The 16,649-nt window shown below is 44.8% G+C and overlaps 2 protein-coding genes across 6 annotated transcripts; both read right to left on the bottom strand.

The window, feature by feature from the left end:
* Positions 1 to 1,426: 1,426 nt before the first annotated feature.
* Positions 1,427 to 9,611, bottom strand: LOC109869111 (glutamine-rich protein 1). Of its 5 annotated transcripts, none has more exons than XM_020458967.2 (12): positions 9,333 to 9,611; positions 7,869 to 8,169; positions 7,661 to 7,762; positions 7,382 to 7,531; positions 6,588 to 7,310; positions 6,250 to 6,415; positions 5,997 to 6,151; positions 5,779 to 5,893; positions 5,537 to 5,651; positions 5,281 to 5,432; positions 5,082 to 5,172; positions 1,427 to 4,218 (listed from the first exon to the last, which is right to left on the bottom strand). In XM_020458967.2, the coding sequence occupies exons 2-12, from the start codon at positions 8,124 to 8,126 to the stop codon at positions 4,041 to 4,043; spliced, it is 2,205 nt and encodes a 734-aa protein (XP_020314556.1). In that variant the 5' UTR covers positions 8,127 to 8,169; positions 9,333 to 9,611; the 3' UTR covers positions 1,427 to 4,040. The 5 variants fall into 5 exon arrangements, with proteins under 5 accessions (XP_020314556.1, XP_020314559.1, XP_020314558.1 ...); XM_020458970.2 differs by having other exon boundaries at positions 5,537 to 5,645; XM_020458969.2 differs by having other exon boundaries at positions 7,869 to 8,146.
* Positions 9,612 to 10,296: 685 nt separating this feature from the next.
* Positions 10,297 to 16,614, bottom strand: qars1 (glutaminyl-tRNA synthetase 1). Its single transcript, XM_020459138.2, has 23 exons — positions 16,452 to 16,614; positions 15,732 to 15,882; positions 15,480 to 15,589; positions 15,212 to 15,287; positions 15,028 to 15,092; positions 14,865 to 14,918; positions 14,656 to 14,710; positions 14,507 to 14,578; positions 14,341 to 14,426; positions 14,117 to 14,203; positions 13,831 to 13,930; positions 13,613 to 13,691; positions 13,287 to 13,526; positions 13,107 to 13,199; positions 12,868 to 13,005; positions 12,422 to 12,509; positions 12,203 to 12,349; positions 12,023 to 12,124; positions 11,816 to 11,908; positions 11,492 to 11,622; positions 11,304 to 11,370; positions 11,045 to 11,170; positions 10,297 to 10,873 (listed from the first exon to the last, which is right to left on the bottom strand). Exons 1-23 carry the CDS (start codon positions 16,560 to 16,562, stop codon positions 10,823 to 10,825), a joined length of 2,322 nt encoding a protein of 773 aa, XP_020314727.1. The 5' UTR covers positions 16,563 to 16,614; the 3' UTR covers positions 10,297 to 10,822.
* Between the last annotated feature and the right edge of the window lie 35 nt (positions 16,615 to 16,649).

The raw sequence follows: 16,649 nt of genomic DNA, 5'->3' as shown, positions 1-16,649 counted from the left end.
CTCCCAGGTGGCTTGTGACAAACTTTAAATGACACTTTTTATTGATATCTTTAAGAAATGGCTTTCTTCTTGCCACTCTTCCATAAAGGCCAGATTTGTGCAATATACGACTGATTGTTGTCCTATGGACAGAGTCTCCCACCTCAGCTGTAGATCTCTGCAGTTCATCCAGAGTGATCATGGGCCTCTTGGCTGCATCTCTGATCAGTCTTCTCCTTGTATGAGCTGAAAGTTTAGAGGGACGGCCAGGTCTTGGTAGATTTGCAGTGGTCTGATACTCCTTCCATTTCAATATTATCGCTTGCACAGTGCTCCTTGGGATGTTTAAAGCTTGGGAAATCTTTTTGTATCCAAATCCGGCTTTAAACTTCTTCACAACAGTATCTCGGACCTGCCTGGTGTGTTCCTTGTTCTTCATGATGCTCTCTGCGCTTTTAACGGACCTCTGAGACTATCCCAGTGCAGGTGCATTTATACGGAGACTTGATTACACACAGGTGGATTGTATTTATCATCATTAGTCATTTCGGTCAACATTGGATCATTCAAAGATCCTCACTGAACTTCTGGAGAGAGTTTTCTGCACTGAAAGTACAGGGGCTGAATAATTTTGCACGCCCAATTTCAGTTTTTGATTTGTTAAAAAAGTTTGAAATATCCAATAAATGTCATTCCACTTCATGATTGTGTCCCACTTGTTGTTGATTCTTCACAAAAAAAATACAGTTTTATCTTTATGTTTGAAGATTGAAATGTGGCAAAAGGTCGCAAAGTTCAAGGGGGCCGAATACTTTCGCAAGGCACTGTATATTAGAAAAATTATATGAAAAACATTAAACTACTTTGTGCAGAAACTAAGCACTATTGTTCATGTTATCTCCAGAGAAAAACACAAACACGTGGTGAATCACTGCACAAAAGGTAATGTTTGACAATCGCAGAGGCACTGTCATAACATAAAGTAGACCTTGAAATATAGAAAATAAACAGAACAGTGGATGAAAACCCACATCTGTTTCATTCATCATGAACAGTACACCGGGGCCACTAATTAGAGCCAGGAGTTATCAGACCCTATATCCTGGCCAGGGAAAACTCCTGGTTCTATGATGCTACCAAGTGTACTACTTTATCAAGTACTATTAATGCTGTTAGACTCCCTCATACGGTAGCTGCAGGCTGTAATGCACTGTATTGAGGTCAGAGAATAACAAAGACCTCTAGGGGCTAACAGGCTGTATTAGCATAGGCAGAATCATTGAGAGCTTCCACCACTTTAATGTAGTCAACTGGGTGGGACCTCCAACTTCATTGGCTGTTGACTCTGTTAGAGTCATGTCCTAGCCAGTCATCAGGAGGGATCAGTAAAGAAGAAAATGAACTATTTCAAAATGGAGATTGTCATAATGGCACAGATGCAAAGAGGAGTCCTCCATCTTGCTCTATGGATGAGGTCCATATAAGAAAGTGTTTTAATAGTCAACAATGACTGTAAGCCTGGGTCGCATTCAGAAGCTCACAACGTAGCAAAACATTTAACAGAAAGAAAAAGTCTGTTCTTATGACAAGTTTATGTGGAACACTTTCATTCACTGCCTGCCATAATCCATTAGGGGCCACAACAGCCCGAGCACCATTCAGTCAGTTCACTGTGCCTCCAGACAGTTCAATAAGGTCATCACAGGTCTGTTCAGTCCAGTATCACACAGAGAAGGAGAGGAAAACAAAAGAGTAAAGGTTGTGAACTTGCAGGTGAGTCCATATATACACACACCTGTTCACAGCTGGGCAACAATGAGATCAGGAAAACTATTAAGAAAGAGGAAATGCAACAGAGGTGTACTCATGACAATGACAAAGAAGCAGCAGTGTCTATTTAACAGCAGCAACATAAAAAAACATGTATTTTACAGAATAAAACAGGAGAAATGCATATCCCTCAGTCTGTTGGTGAACAGAAAAGAATTACAACAGTAATGCTTAAATGGAGAAAAATAAAAATGGGGAAAAAATTCACAGGTTAGTTTTTCATAATGAATCTTGTTCTGGATGCAGCTCTGTAGTGGTTACTTGCTGGCACAACCACAAAGGCATAACATCTGATTTTAAACCTAACCAACACTCAAATTAGACCAAAAAAATTCTACAATTATGACAATATAGCCAATTTTGACTGTAGCTGGCATATCTAAGGGGAAAACAAAGTTAGCCTACAGGACAAGACTCATGACGCATTAACCTGCAACTACTTCCTTTGGCAAAACTATTTGATGGAAAGGTTGTATCTAAGGCTGAGTTTACAAAGGCAGCCCTATTCTGATGTTCTGCCCAATAATTGGCAAAAGAGCTACTTAAGGCTCGCAAGCGGTATTCTCTGTATGGATGAAAGTTAGGTATGCATCTTGGGATGTGCAGTGTACAAAACTTTAGGAACACCCGCCCTTTTCATGACAGAGTGACCAGGTGAATCCAGGTGACAGCTAGGATCCCTTATTGATGTCACCTGTTACGTCCACTTCAAATCAGTGTAGAAACAGACAGGTTAAAGAAGGATTTATAAGCCTTAAAACATGGATTGTGTGCCATTCAGAGGGTCATTGGGCAAAACAGATTTTAGTGCCTTTGAACAGTATAGGGCAGTATGGTGCCAGGCACATGAGTTTGAATATGTCAAGATCTGCAACGCTGCTGGGTTTTTCCATGCTCAACAGTTTCCCATGTGTATCAAGAAAATCTAGCCAACTTGACAAAATAATGGGAAGCATTGGAGTCAACATGGGCCAGCATCCCTGTGGAATGCCACTCAATATTAGGAAGGTGTTGCTAATGTTTTGTACACTGCATGCGCTATACACTAGTACTTCCCGACCCTCTTCTCAGGGACCACCAGAAGTTTCAACTTTTGATTTTAGCCAGAAACTTGTACAACTGATTCAATTAGTCAAGGAGTTGATGATTAGCAGACTAATTTAATCGGGTTGCCAGTTTAAGGCTACAACAAAAATCTGAAACATTTGTTCGTCCCCAAGGAGAGGGTTGGGAAATCCTGCTATACACAGACAATTAACATATACATACATTTAAAACGCCCACACCAATAGAAATCCCCTTTTTCGGGGTGAAAGACAATTACCAGAGCTTACCCATGACGTTGCACAACGATGTCAATCAATAAATCATCGTTTTAGTCAAAGTTTGATATTTGGGCTTGAAGTGACAAATCCAAATGTGTAACTTCGGACGTTTCCATGAGGCTTACATGCCCTTTTCTGCAAATTATTTTCACCCTGTTTCGTTCGGTTCTGGGCTTTATTTAAATGTTATCACCCACCAACATGGCAATATTTATTAAATCAGAAACACCTGCTGCAAAGTTCTTCCTAATCGAGTGTCATCTGAGAAACAAACCGCTTTTCTCTGTAGCCTACACTTGAGTTTCCACTAGATAAAAACAGTCACAAAGTCAACATTGGCTATATCATACATACAAATTCATGAAAACAAAAAGTAGCTTATTTATTTTACCGTAAGGATAGGCTAAGGTTAGCAGTGTGGTTAAGGTGAGAGTTGGGTTTAAAATCAGATTTTAAGATCATGTTGAAATAAACCCTTTCTATGACTTTGTGGCTGTGTTAACTAGTGACGACCCTACACTTGGCCACCTTGCCACGGAGCAAATTAAGATAAGGGGAGCAAACTAATGTTTTTACCAGAAAATTATCACAATCCCTTGGATAATGTGTGAAGTTATAATTATTTTTGAGCCGTCAGGAGGGATGGACCAATGAATTATAGGCCTACTCGTGAATAAACATTCCATAACTGCAGTTGGCAGTAAATCGCCAACCTTGGCTTTATACTGTTCAAACACCACACTCCGGGTGGCAGTAGGAACCCTTTCAGTTTGTTTGCCAACTCAGAAGTAGAAGAAGGAAATGTACTACTTCAAAATAGAGATGGTCTCAATGGCCCTGCCCATGCTCTCACCGACGCCATAATGATGCGATGTCTAAGTCAATGGTCATTCCCCTCCAGTCCTGCTAGTGCATGTTGGCAACAGCTTCCTGGATCTCTCTCACGATAAGGCAGCGAGCGAGGATGTGCTCCATCTGCTCTCTGTTGATTGGCTGGGTGGAGTACCACAGGGGGCTGTTGGGCGCCACCACGGGTTCAGGGTTCAGGTAGAAGGCGTCGTTGCGGCCTTTAGCACTCTGTGGACTGAGAGAAGGAAGGAGAGAGAGAGGTTAGTATTATGTGACAAATGGGAAAAAAAGTCCATGTTAACTGCCATTTATCAGTTTTCCATTATAAAATATAATGCGAAATCCTACTGCATGGTATGACTGCTAGGGGCAATGAAGTTCTACCGCAGTAGTCCGGGTAGCTATTTGGTTAACTATTTAGCAGTCTTATGGCTTGGGGATAGACGCTGTTCACTGTCCTGTTGCATCAGAATTGGTGCATCAAGCACTGTTTGCCGTGCGGTAGCAGAGAGAATAGTCTGACTTGCGTGGCTGGAATTTTGACAATTTTTAGGGCCTTCCATTTACTGATTAAAAGGAGAAGAATTTTAGCATTCTAATGCTGCTAAATGTATGCCCCAACTCCCATTATAAAGTAAATAACACCATGTTGAAATGGGAGTAAATGTCGAACAGTGATATTGATGAGAAAGAGGCACCTGTTTCAGCAGTGCGAGTCATGGCTCAAATGGTGCTTGCATTTAGCTAAATTACCTCAACTCAAATAGGTCATTGGCAATGGCTGCAATCATTTCTGTAATCAGCACTTTCTTTTCCAACTGTTAAGGACGATTACGTGCGGAGCACTTTATATCTGTCACAAATAATTTGAAAGACGCATATCCCCTTTTAACGTCACAGCATTGTTGCGTTAGGTAGGCCAATTTGTAAATTTCATTCGTTAGGGATTTTCTTAATGTTAATGATAAAATTGAGTTTAAAAAAAATGTAACGTTCACACCCCTAGTTGTATATTAGTGTTCTACAAATATCCGGCTAGATTCAGAGGCATTATGTACCCTTCAACTGTTTCCTTCACACCCTTACTCCTCAACTCACCATTTGAAGAGGTAGAAGTCGTAGAGTTTGATGGGGCAGCGCAGAGGGTTCTCTGGGTGCTCCAACTGCTCTGCATACATGTCATCTGTCACTACGGGAGAGGGGTTAGAGGTTACCACCAAGTTTCTGCATGTCACAAAGAGCCATGTACGGTATTTGACCCCTGGCTCTCCTGTCCTGGGGCTGGGTGACCGCTCACCTTTCTGTCCTATCTGGTGCTGGCCAACAGGCTTCAGGTAGCGGATGCTGGTGCACTTGTCTTTGGGGTTGTTGGGGCTCTTCCTGGTGTGTCTCAGGACCTTGGAGAAGGCCAGCTTCAGATGCTGCTCCACAGTCTTCAGCTGGAAGTACCTAGGGGGGACAAAGCGGTGTTAGATACACGCATTTTGTGTGTGTGTGTGTGTGTGTGTGTGTGTGTGTGTGTGTGTGTGTGTGTATGTGTGTAACTTACTCACTTGGTGTTGAAGAACATCAGCGTAGTCAGTAGCGTTGCAGGGGAATGGGCACCCAGCTGTTTACACTCCCACAGCATCTCCTCTGTCACCTGACTGGCGATGAGGTAACCTGGGCCAGGAAGTCATAAAACAGCAAAAAACATGAAACACCTGACATATTTTATTCATCACTAATTCATACAGGTGATATGTACAATGTGTATGGTTGGGCTCTAATGGACTATACCGATTTCTGTTCTTACCTAGTGGATGGACGCTTGGCCTCCAAGGCTCCAGTATCCGATGCAGACACTGGGAGAAGCGCCCGTAGTATGGGTCTGAAAACACGTCATCCACACGACCATTATCAACCAGATACTACAGAGAAAGACAGGAAAGACGAGAGTAAAAAGATAGTTAGAGAATATGCAGTAGCTTCCATTATAGTTACTATATTCCTGTGTGTGTGTGTGTGGGGCACCTTCTGTATGCAGAGGAAGACGTAATAGAGAACGTCAGCCCCATAAGTCTCTCCCTCCAGCCCTCGGGCCTCCTGGCACATGTGAGACAGCCCCACACTGAGCTCAGCAACCGCACACGACACCAGGTCCTCCTGGAACCTCAGTGCCTGCCGGCCTACACACACACACAAGTATAAACAGTCAATGGGGCGCTGGCTAGCGAGGGGGTAGACATACTGTCCGACAAAAAAAGGTGAGTGTGAGTGTACTTACGGCCAATGGGAGCTAGTTTGTTGATCTCGTCCTTGTCCAGCTCGGCGTTCTTCCTCTGGGCCCAGAGCTTCCACACGTCAAGCCCCTCCTCAGGCTTCAGAGAACAGGGAAGCATCATCTCTGTATGCCCCTGGCCCTCCATCTCTGCTACTGCCATGGTCTGACCCTGCGCAGACACACCAGGGCTATCAGTATGCAAAACAAATGCAGCAAGAGACCAGGCCATTCGAGTTAAGACCTCTAAACAGAAATTAAATCAGGATTATAAATTATATCAATCTTGATATAGATATTTGGGGTTTGTAGAATTATAATCTGTAGCTGCTGAATAAAGTGACCTGTAGTTGCTGTGTGTCCTGGACCTGCACCCCTCCCTGTGTGTGCAGCACCTGCTGCTGGGGGTCCCAGATGAGCGACTGCGTGGTGTTGCCGTACCCTTGCACCGCCACAGGGATGTGGATGTTCCCGTGCATGAACTGGGCCGGGAATAGAGAGTTGGCCGCCACTGTCTGGTATTGCACTTCTTCATGACCCACCGACGACCCGGTCATCGTGGAAACTGCATGACTCGAGCCGATCGTAACTTGCGTTGGCGTAGTGTGTGCCATTGTCGTTGTAGTCCCCCCACCAACCTGCACAGCGCTGTATGCTTCCTGGGGGATGGCGATGTGTGTGACACCACCCTGATCACGTGACCCTGGCGGGGCAGAGTAGACTGGGATGGTCCAGGTCTCTCCAGTGGGGCTGGTGATGGTACCTGTAGCACTGTACAGGTGGCTGCTATCTACAGTCAACACGTCTGGCCTCAGAGATACATAGCTCTGCTGCTGTCCCTGACCCTGGGGGATTGCTAGCACAGTGGCCAGCTGCTGACCAGGCAGGGCGTAGGACACTGTGATGGGCATGTCCACCTTACGCTTCTTGGCTGGCTGGAGGGGGGAGGTGGTCTGGATGGTGTTTCCCCGGGGAGAGCCCTGCTGCTGGGAGGGGGAGAGAGCTCCCACCGTCTGTATCTGGATCTGTTGACCACCCGCCACCGCTGCCATCAACTGGGCCTGCAGCTTTGAGGGAGAGATGTTAAAATACATTATCCGTAAAGTATATGTGTACACCAACTGGAATGTGTGTTTACCTGTTGGTGCTGTTCTTCTGTGAGGTCCCCGGACTGTATTAGCTGGGCTGTGGTGACCCCCTGTAGCTGTTGATTGGAGGAGGAGGGCAGCTGCAGCACCTGGCCCCCCACCCCAACCACCTGGCCCTGATTTTGCCCCCCGATCTGCACCTACAGGAGACATATACATTTCAGTTAACCAGGATAGTCATAGGCTCACAGCAATAATTGGCACTCATTTTTAGGAGAGTGGCAGGGACAGAGCGAGAGAGAAAGACAGAAAGGGGTAGATGATTATACCTGTATTATGTCTTGGCCTTGGTGCATGGCTGTGGTCAGATTTGGTGAGAGCTGCTGCTGTGCTGCCATCCCCTGTTGCTGGGACACCTGTACTTGCTGTTGCTGAAGGTAGAGCACAGGGTGGTTTTATTATAATATGGATCATGTCACCAAATCCATCTCGTTTTTCACAAACTAGACATTCTCTTTTCCTCACTCTGTCTCTTACCGGACAGGCCAGTTCCAGCAGTGACCCAGCCACCTCGGTGTTGTCTGTGTATATGCAGTTTGCTCCCTGCTGGTACACCGTAGTGGTGGTAGTGGTTGTGGCGGTAGCACCGCTCTGATGATTGAACTCCTGCAGTGCCTCGGGGCCCTTGTTGGCCAGGGACTCCAGGAACTCCTTCATCCGATGCTGGGGGACACTGCGGGCCTTCAGCCTCACCAGATCCTCAAACGAGCCCCCCGAACCCTCCATGTTATTCATCACAGCCCAACGCTACTCTTCTACAGGGGATAGAATGGGGTGCCTGTGTTTGTCATAGACAAGACATGTCAGTTATTTACCTTAAAACTGCAGTAATCTACTTACTGTCATGAAGGCTTAAAGGGCAACTCCAAAATATGCGAAAAGCACATTTCTACATATTATAGAAATAAATCAAGTTAAAAAGTTCTACCCGAAAACATCAAATGCCAAAACATTTTAAAAAACAACTGATTTTCAAACTGAGATATAAGGTGATGTGGGGATGTTTGAGTTTCTTACAGGGTAGGATTAAAAGTGATGTCAGAGAAGCATTTTTTAGGACCCTATGTTGGTATCACAGATCATAGAAACGTGCCGTTTTCACATATTTAGACAAAGGTTACAATGAATATGTAAATAGGGTTGTGGTACACTACAGTTGTCTGTCACAAAAAAAAAAAGCTTTAATTTTTGACGGAATTTAACGTTTTAGGACAAGAATATTTGCTGACAGACAAGGGGGTAACTTTTGTGGCCGTTCAATCACTACCAATCGGTATTAGGCGGCCTTACACTCCGTTCTGTCCGGACAGGACTATGACAGAGGTAAACATTCCTGCCTTCAACATCTGACAGAAGCTAAATGTTAATTCTGCTAGCATGGGGTATCGGGATTCGGGGGGTGCTGCAAAAGCGTTGTATCAACTCAGAGGAATTAAATAATCCACTCGGAAGTCGGAACAATGAAAACTGTTCAGTGACAGTCGAGGTCAGGGCGAGCGCTCACCAGGTAGGTCTTGTCCTGGTTCTTCGCTCGAGCAGGTCGGTTGCGAGAACACCGAACGAAGATGAAACAATCTCACATTTGACTGGGTGTGAATTAAGTAATTGTTCATATTGTCATTGATACTGAACAAATGCCAAGTGTACATTAGCTACTGTTGCTAAGGCGAAATGCGGGTGCTGTAAATCTACTCTAACTAGTTAACGTTACAAGCTAACTGACGTTAGCGGACTACGGTATTTTGCTCGTTCCCGTGGAGTCCCCTCCTCCCTACCCGCCTACTAAACAAACAGAATATGCAGGTCTTGAGCAAATCAAATACGCCATGTTAATGAAAGCACAAAATAGATAATGTGGCGAATAGAACGTCAGTATAAAACGTGTTAAATTCAGTAACAGTATAGCTCGCTCCTCTCCTCCCTGCCTGGCTTTACTGTTACCTCTCTTCTCCCAGGCCGACCAAATCCACTCTCTATCCGCCCAGAAATGCAGCTCCACAAGCCAGTAGCAGCGTTTTTCTTGTGCATAAGAAAGATGCAAATGGTCTCAGTGATCTTTTAGACTTGGATTTTTCACGTTTTCTTGCTATTTTGTATATTATTTTCCCTTTTATTTTGCAGTCAGATTTCACTGGGCGCCATCTTACAACTACACCCCTTTCGTCCAATCAGATGGCGTTCTACTGCGGCGTGTTGCTAACGCGAGATTACCCTTTTCAGATGCCGCGATAAATTTATGTGACGGTCATTTTAAAGGGAACATGCAGTGCAACATGCTACACGTATCACAACCTCGTGACAAAAACGCTTCCAGATGAAGCATAACTCAAGATTAAATAGCAATCTAATTGCTTTAAAGTGTGAATTAAATGTATTGTTCATACGGCTGTGTGCTGCTCATGAGGAACAACCTTACAATAAATATCTCACTTTCCATTTAAATCTTTTCCACATCCAAAAGCTTGAAAATAACCTTTGCTCAGCACTGTACATAGGTAACATTATTTTAGTGAAGAACCCTGGCAGCAGGGTAATAATGACTGTGGGTACTGTGTTTTAGAAACAGCATCTGTCCCAGTCCACCTTAAAGAGCTTCTAACTGGTATCTTGCCTAGTTCTCTTAAGGGAGACCACAGGAAATGTGCCAATTATTCTTGTGGAGCTGGGACAGCTCTGGGCAGGCAAGAGTTAATTCGCATGCACTCTACTTCCTCAAAAAGTGGTCTGTGTTCCTCCCACAATGCAAGTGTGCCTTTAAGTGGATTGTGTATGAGTGTGAGTAATGTCATCCCTTTCACTGCTTTTTAAAATAAATTTTTGTATTTAACTTTCACTGTTAAAGTTGATTAAGAAACACACCTACATTAACCCAAGGTAAACACTGACTCAGACACACATTGTAATATCTATTTTACAATTGTTTTTCATGGTTTTATTCATGGTTTCCTCTCAAATGTGTCACCAAATGTTGCATTTGTAAGCATCTATGTTGTGAGAGATCAGCAGAGCTAAGCTTGATGATAAGTTTGACTATGGACTCAGAGCTTGACAGGATGGGTTCATATCATACAAACTTACAGTAAGACCCTTATTACCCCAATTATAAATGAGTTGTGGTCCTCAAAAGGAGGTACCTTGCGACAGTTTCCAAGTCTGTGCAAATGCTAAACTGAAAGATGCCCGAAAACCACAATTCTGGATTTCAAATCGACTCCTAAGCACATCTGTAGATCTGGATTGGATAAGTCTATTCAATATGGCAAAAAGTCCAAGCCTATCAGAGGTCTATCAAGATGGAGCATTGCTTACACCCATTGATACTTTCAGATCTAAATCATGTCAGGTGTAGGGGACAGGGGTTGATTTGGGATTCAGACATGTTTGAGGGCTCATGGGAAGCAGGCAGTCCAGCTTGATCTCATTCCGCCCAATCACATCTTCCCGGGATCCTCTTTGAGGGTGACCGTTCTGTTGAAGACAAGCTGCAGGGAGAGGAAAGCTGCCGTTACACTCATGCTCTATGGAAATTTCTCTTAGGTCACCAACTTCATAAGATTACATTCTACATTTCAAAGTAAACTATTTAATAACACCCCAGTTCTCACTCCTTTTTGCCACCTGTGTCAATCAACTATTCAGTTTCTGGACCGTACCTTGTCTGCTGTGCTGTCTGGGTCCAGTGCAAAGTAGCCCACTCTCTCAAATTGGAACTTATCAAACACTTTTGCCTTGCTCACGGAGATGTCCACCAAGGCACTGTCAATCACTTGCAGGGAGTTCTGGGGGACAGAGAGGACATAGGAAACATTTTGACATGAGTGCAACTCAAGAATCCTCTCCTTGTCTCCTTTCCTTAATCACTATGTGCGGAGGTTGTGTGTGTCCATGACAGTAACACTTAGACACACTCACAGGGTTGATGTCACTTAGGAAGCCGCCGGGCACCTCAGACGGATCCTCAGGATTTTTGTGAAGGAATCTGTAACAGACGGAAAAAAAATTGACAGCGAGAGAGAAATCATTCCACACCTAGCAGACAGATATATTTATAGACGTGTCTCTCTCACAGACACACACGCAAAGCTTTTTCAGTGACTCACAGTCTTTCGTATAGACGGATTTCACACTTCTGGGGCTCGCTGACCCAGTGGATGAAGGCCTTAGGTTTCTCTGAAGCCTCATTGGAACTACAGCAATGCACCTCCAACTCCACCACCCTGCCCTGGGCATCCTGAGAGAGATGGAGAGCGAGGGAGAAACAGAGTAAGAAAGCAGAAGATAATAGCAAAGTGAGAAGACAGAAGGTGTGGGGGACAGAAAGAAGACTAACATCCTGCCAGGACAAACAGGCATGTTTGTAGGTTCATAGTCTTAACATGGTTCTTTGTTTTTTGTAGTATTTCAATCTGAGAGAAGCATTTCACCTTGATGACCTTCTGTACAGATATGACATAGCCAGCATGCCTCAGGCCTACTGGCTGATCTGGGGTCAGACGCTTGTAGCCCTTCTCCATCACCTGCAGAGGGAGATTGTGTGTGAGAGCAGCAGGGTTAACACACACACACTTACAAAGTACACAGATCTTGTATTGAGAGCATGGGCACTAAGACCCACACAACTTGTCACCTACCTCTCTAAAGTCACTCTGCTCGATGAAGATGGTGCGTGTAAATGGAACAACATGGCTGCCCATGAACTCATTGGCTGGGAAGTCAGGCACACGGACATCATTCTAGGAGAGGAGATAAATAAATGGTTCACATTCGCACTAATCCTTGAAGAAAAAGTGATTGTGTGAGTGTTTTCATACCCGTATGCCCTCAGGCAGGTTGGCGATGGTGACTTTGAGGGGCTCCAGGACGGCCATGGCTCGGGGGGCGTGGTCATTCAGCACATCCCTCACACATGACTCTAACATGTGGGGCTCCATCGTTGCCTGGGCAACAGTCACTCCAACCTGGCAAGATGGAATAAAACATTCAAACAATAGTATTGCTTACTCCACCATCTCCCTATCCCTCTCTCATACCTTCGCACAGAAGTTGTTGATGGCCTCAGATGGGAAGCCCCTCCTCCTCAGAGCAGTCAGAGTGAAGAGACGAGGGTCGTCCCAGTCCCTGCGAAACACAAACCATCAGTGGAAGTCTCTCTCACACACAGATAGTTACTTTGGCACAAATAATGTAGTTTGGCTCTGGAAACAAATAGTTTGGTTGGGAGAAATCCAGATTTTCATACCATCATACGCTATTACCGTATGTGCACGCAAGGTGCTATAACAACAAAAACAAAACAATTTAAGCAACAGGGATCTTGACAACTAGCCACTTAGCTAGCAAGTTAGCAAACCAAATGCATAGATGGAGCCCTGAGCTGGATCATACAGTTTCAAAATACCCTGGTATACGGTGTATTGCCTAAGACTACAGTTTGGCCATAGAAACAAATAGTTGTGTACATGTGTGTAATGCTGACCTGACAGTTCCTTCCTCCACCAGTTTGATGATCTTCCTCTTGGAGACCACGGTGTAGGTGAGGTTCAGACGGCCATATTCCCACTGCACAGGGCAGTACACGTCCAGAGCATTACACAGCCAGAAATACGATGACCGCCTGAAGGACACACACAAGCATATTAAGAGAATCAAAGGTTCTAAAGAACCAACAACTTAAAAGGAAAGTTGACCCAGAAACAACTACAACACACAGCATACCTGGCCTGGAACTCCTTGGTGCAGAGTGAGTGGGTGATGTTTTCAATGGAGTCACACAGACAGTGGGTGTAGTCATAGGTAGGATAGATACACCTGTGAAGAAAAAAGGCAGGAGGGGGTAGAACTGTGATGAGTATATTGAACTGTTAGAAGAAACACTGTGGTGTGTGTGTGTGTTACCATGCGTCCCCTGTGCGATGGTGGGCTGTGTATTTGATCCTGTAGGCCACGGGGTCCATCTTGCCGTCCTCCATCACTATCTTCATCCTGACTGTGGCCTCTCCCTCAGCGAACAGGCCCCGCCTCATCCTGTCAAACAGCACCAATGACTCCTCAGCAGGACGCTCTCGCCATGGCGACGGGGGCGGGTTGTGACCCTTCAGCTCCTCCCCCCGCTGGTGACACACGTAGGCATGGCCCCTAGAGAGGTGAGCAAACACAGACACACACATGCAAATTGTTCCACACATATGAGAATAAAGAGAAAAACAGACAGCGTCACCCACCTACGGATGAGGTCCACTGCCAGGTCGTAAAGTCTCTGGAAGTTGTCGGAGGCGTGAGTGATTTCATAAGGCTTATAACCTGAGACACACACATACAGATGTTGCAGTGTGTTATGGTTGACTATGGCATGGCATTACCAGTCAGTGCTAAACCATTCTCTGGATGCTTTGCCAGTGTTGTTGTGATGTTAGGGTAAAATTGTACAACGGACACTCACCCAGCCACTCCACCATGTCTTTGATGGCAGTGAAGTACTTCTCCTCTTCCTTTTCTGGGTTAGTGTCATCATACCTCAAGTAGCAGATCCCATCGTTAGCCTGAGGAGGGAGAGAGGACAAGGAGATATGAAAAGAGGGCAACACACAATTGGGTTCTGTCAAGTACCCCATATGAAATCAACCCTCAGCCTTTACCAATAAGCTAAACGTAGCCTAAGCTATACTTAGCCTTCTGGTAGTGGTTAAGAGTGGTGCTGGTGTGTGGAGTGTGTGTCAGGGCCATACCTTAGCGTAGCCAAAATTAAAGTTGATGGCTTTGGCATGACCAATGTGAAGAATACCATTGGGCTCTGGAGGGAAACGAGTTCGAATCTACAGTAATATAGACAGGCGAGAGAAAAACCAAGAGAGAGATCATTTAGTGAGTGATCAACAGTTCCACCTGCAGGCAGTATGAACCTTAAATGCATTCTGGTCATCCCACCTGTGACATTCCCTTATCTCCATACCTGTCCTCCAGTGAACTCCAGATGCTGCTTCAACAGGTCCATGGTTTTAGGAGTGACCACATAGCCCTCTGTTTTATAGTTCTCTCCTGGAGAAACAGGTCAGGGGCCAGGGGTTACAAGCTAGTATACTTAAATTGGTCATGGATGAAGTGTCTCTCCATCTCACCTGGTTTGTGGAAATTCAAGGCCACTCCTCTCAGCTCATCCATCAGCGATCTGCCCTCAATCTTTATCTCCCCTACACACACAAAAGTATGTCAACACCCCTGACCACTTAACCCAGAGCAGCTTTATGTGGAGTCCCCAGGTCATTACCATTCATTGTGAGCTCCTCCTTCACCTCACCAGCTGGAGCCTTAGCCTTCTGAGCCTGCACATAGGAGTTATTAATTTAGTCAATTCTATGTGATTATGCAGTCACATAATGGATTAATCCATTAGTAAAATGATCTGCGCTTTTGTGTGTGAAATATGATTGCACATTTCTTTTATAGACAGCTATGTTGAGCTGTGTGAAATGTTACCTTGGGTTTCTTCTCCAGGTCAGCCTCTGTCTTTGGGCCAAGGAGATGGAGGACCTGAGAGGGAACAGGGTCACAATATAAGCACACATCTGAGGTACAGTATATCTATGTTGATATATACAATGCCTTCAGAGGACAAACATAAATGGATTGTTACACACACCTGCATGTCCACCTCATTTTTGATCATCTTCCCATCAGCCCACATCAGGCCACCACGAGCCTCCCCTGTGAAGACAGAGGCATTCTCAATGAGACTGACATCCTCTCCTCCTTACCAACACAGATATTAATTTCCTCCAGTCCCAGAGGAGGTAATCAATATTCTATCAGGGCTGTATTCTTACCCATGAGCAGTCCCATGTTAAAACGGTACCTCTCCTGCAGTAGCTGGTCTTTGTGCTTCTTGATCACTTTTTCCACCTGTAACATACCACTGTTAGTCAAACCCCTCACACTACCTAGCAACTGTTAATAATCATCACTTGACAGAGACTATGTTTACAACATAACAACATTGCATGCAGAATTATGGGTAAACAGGAAATCTCTGAGCCCTCTAGTTAGGGCTAAAGCCAGATGTTTTTCCAGGTCAAAATAAGCTCATGTCCTCACCTTGTCTTCAATCTGCTCTGGTGTTATGACCACTCCCACTCCACACAAAGACTCAAACTCCTGCTGGTTGATAGGGTCCTGGGGATGGCTCTTCACAAACTCCAAAGCAGCTAGAGGCGAGAGGAGCCAAAATCAAAGTGTTGTGTGTGTGTGTGTCAGAGAGAGAGGGACAGAGGCAGAGAGACAGAGGCAGAGAGACAGACAGAAATGGCCACGAGACAAAATGCTGTCAGGAAACGTGTGTTTGTCTACCTGCCAGTTGCAGCTCTGTACAGATCTTGCGTTGAGCGATGTGATCTGTGAGGAAGCCCAGGCGTTTGGGGTCTCGAAGACGAGAAGTCATTGTGTACAGGAGGGTCCCTGTCGCTTTGTCCACTCCTGCCGCCCCAAGCACCCGCTGGGCCTGTGGAAATCAACCAGTTGGAATAAATAGTGTTATTTATGTCGACACCACTTAACACTATTGAAACCAGTGTTGGGCCAATACCAAGTCCCAGAGTCGACTAGACCTGGAGATGAACTGACAGGAAAGCTGTCAATTGAATAGTCTGGATTGCTACTTTCAAGAACAAGTGCAGTACAGTGGAGATCTGGGTTATTTTTAGCTGGTCAAGTCAGGGTAAGATGAGTTCTAATGACAGGGTACACTAGAAAGAGGACTCCAAAGAAAATTCAAAGGGGCAGGCCTATAACATGTGTATGTGAAAATTTACAGTGAACTCAGGTCTTTTCTTGTCACTATTATTCTTGATTTGTCAATAATACGTTTGAATGAATGTATTCACTCAGACTCATATCAAAGGATGAACTTGTCTGACTGAAATAAATGCCACAGCCAAAAAGAGTCAGTGAAATGACTAACGTTACTAAACTAGCTAACGTTAAAGGATTTATGATCCTGTCAATATAGTCATATACACCCACGCCCGAGCTGCCAAGATGTAATACTTTTTCCAATCTCTGAAGTCATACCTGTGCAATAGCATCCTTTAGGGCAGAACATAAGGCATCATTTTTCAAAGTCTCCTTCGCTTTCTGCTCACTTAGCCCGATAGAAGTGAATAGTGTCAACGGATCCGCCATCTTTTACAATTTACACCAGCCAAACACGTTGCAAAAAATCATTTGTCTGGAGGGGCGGGGGTACTTCATAATCACGGAAAGAATGAA

Source organism: Oncorhynchus kisutch, linkage group LG24, assembly GCF_002021735.2.
Source record: "Oncorhynchus kisutch isolate 150728-3 linkage group LG24, Okis_V2, whole genome shotgun sequence".
Taxonomy (NCBI): domain Eukaryota; kingdom Metazoa; phylum Chordata; class Actinopteri; order Salmoniformes; family Salmonidae; genus Oncorhynchus; species Oncorhynchus kisutch.
The sequence above is the reverse complement of the archived record's forward strand: the minus strand, read 5'-3'. Positions and strand labels throughout refer to the sequence as shown.

What these genes read in the sequence shown, in the direction of transcription:
- qars1 (XM_020459138.2), bottom strand. Translation starts at nt 16,562, where the DNA reads ATGGCGGATCCGTTGACACTATTCACTTCTATCGGGCTAAGTGAGCAG. An exon ending in CTGTACAGAAGGTCATCAAG is followed by an intron (nt 11,623 to 11,815) that starts GTGAAATGCTTC and finishes CATCTCTCTCAG; the next exon opens with GATGCCCAGGGCAGGGTGGT. An exon ending in CAGACAGCACAGCAGACAAG is followed by an intron (nt 10,874 to 11,044) that starts GTACGGTCCAGA and finishes CTCTCCCTGCAG; the next exon opens with CTTGTCTTCAACAGAACGGT.
- LOC109869111 (XM_020458967.2), bottom strand. Translation starts at nt 8,126, where the DNA reads ATGAATAACATGGAGGGTTCGGGGGGCTCGTTTGAGGATCTGGTGAGG. An exon ending in CAAACTAGCTCCCATTGGCC is followed by an intron (nt 6,152 to 6,249) that starts GTAAGTACACTC and finishes GTGTGTGTGTAG; the next exon opens with GCCGGCAGGCACTGAGGTTC. An exon ending in CTGATGTTCTTCAACACCAA is followed by an intron (nt 5,433 to 5,536) that starts GTGAGTAAGTTA and finishes TGTCCCCCCTAG; the next exon opens with GTACTTCCAGCTGAAGACTG.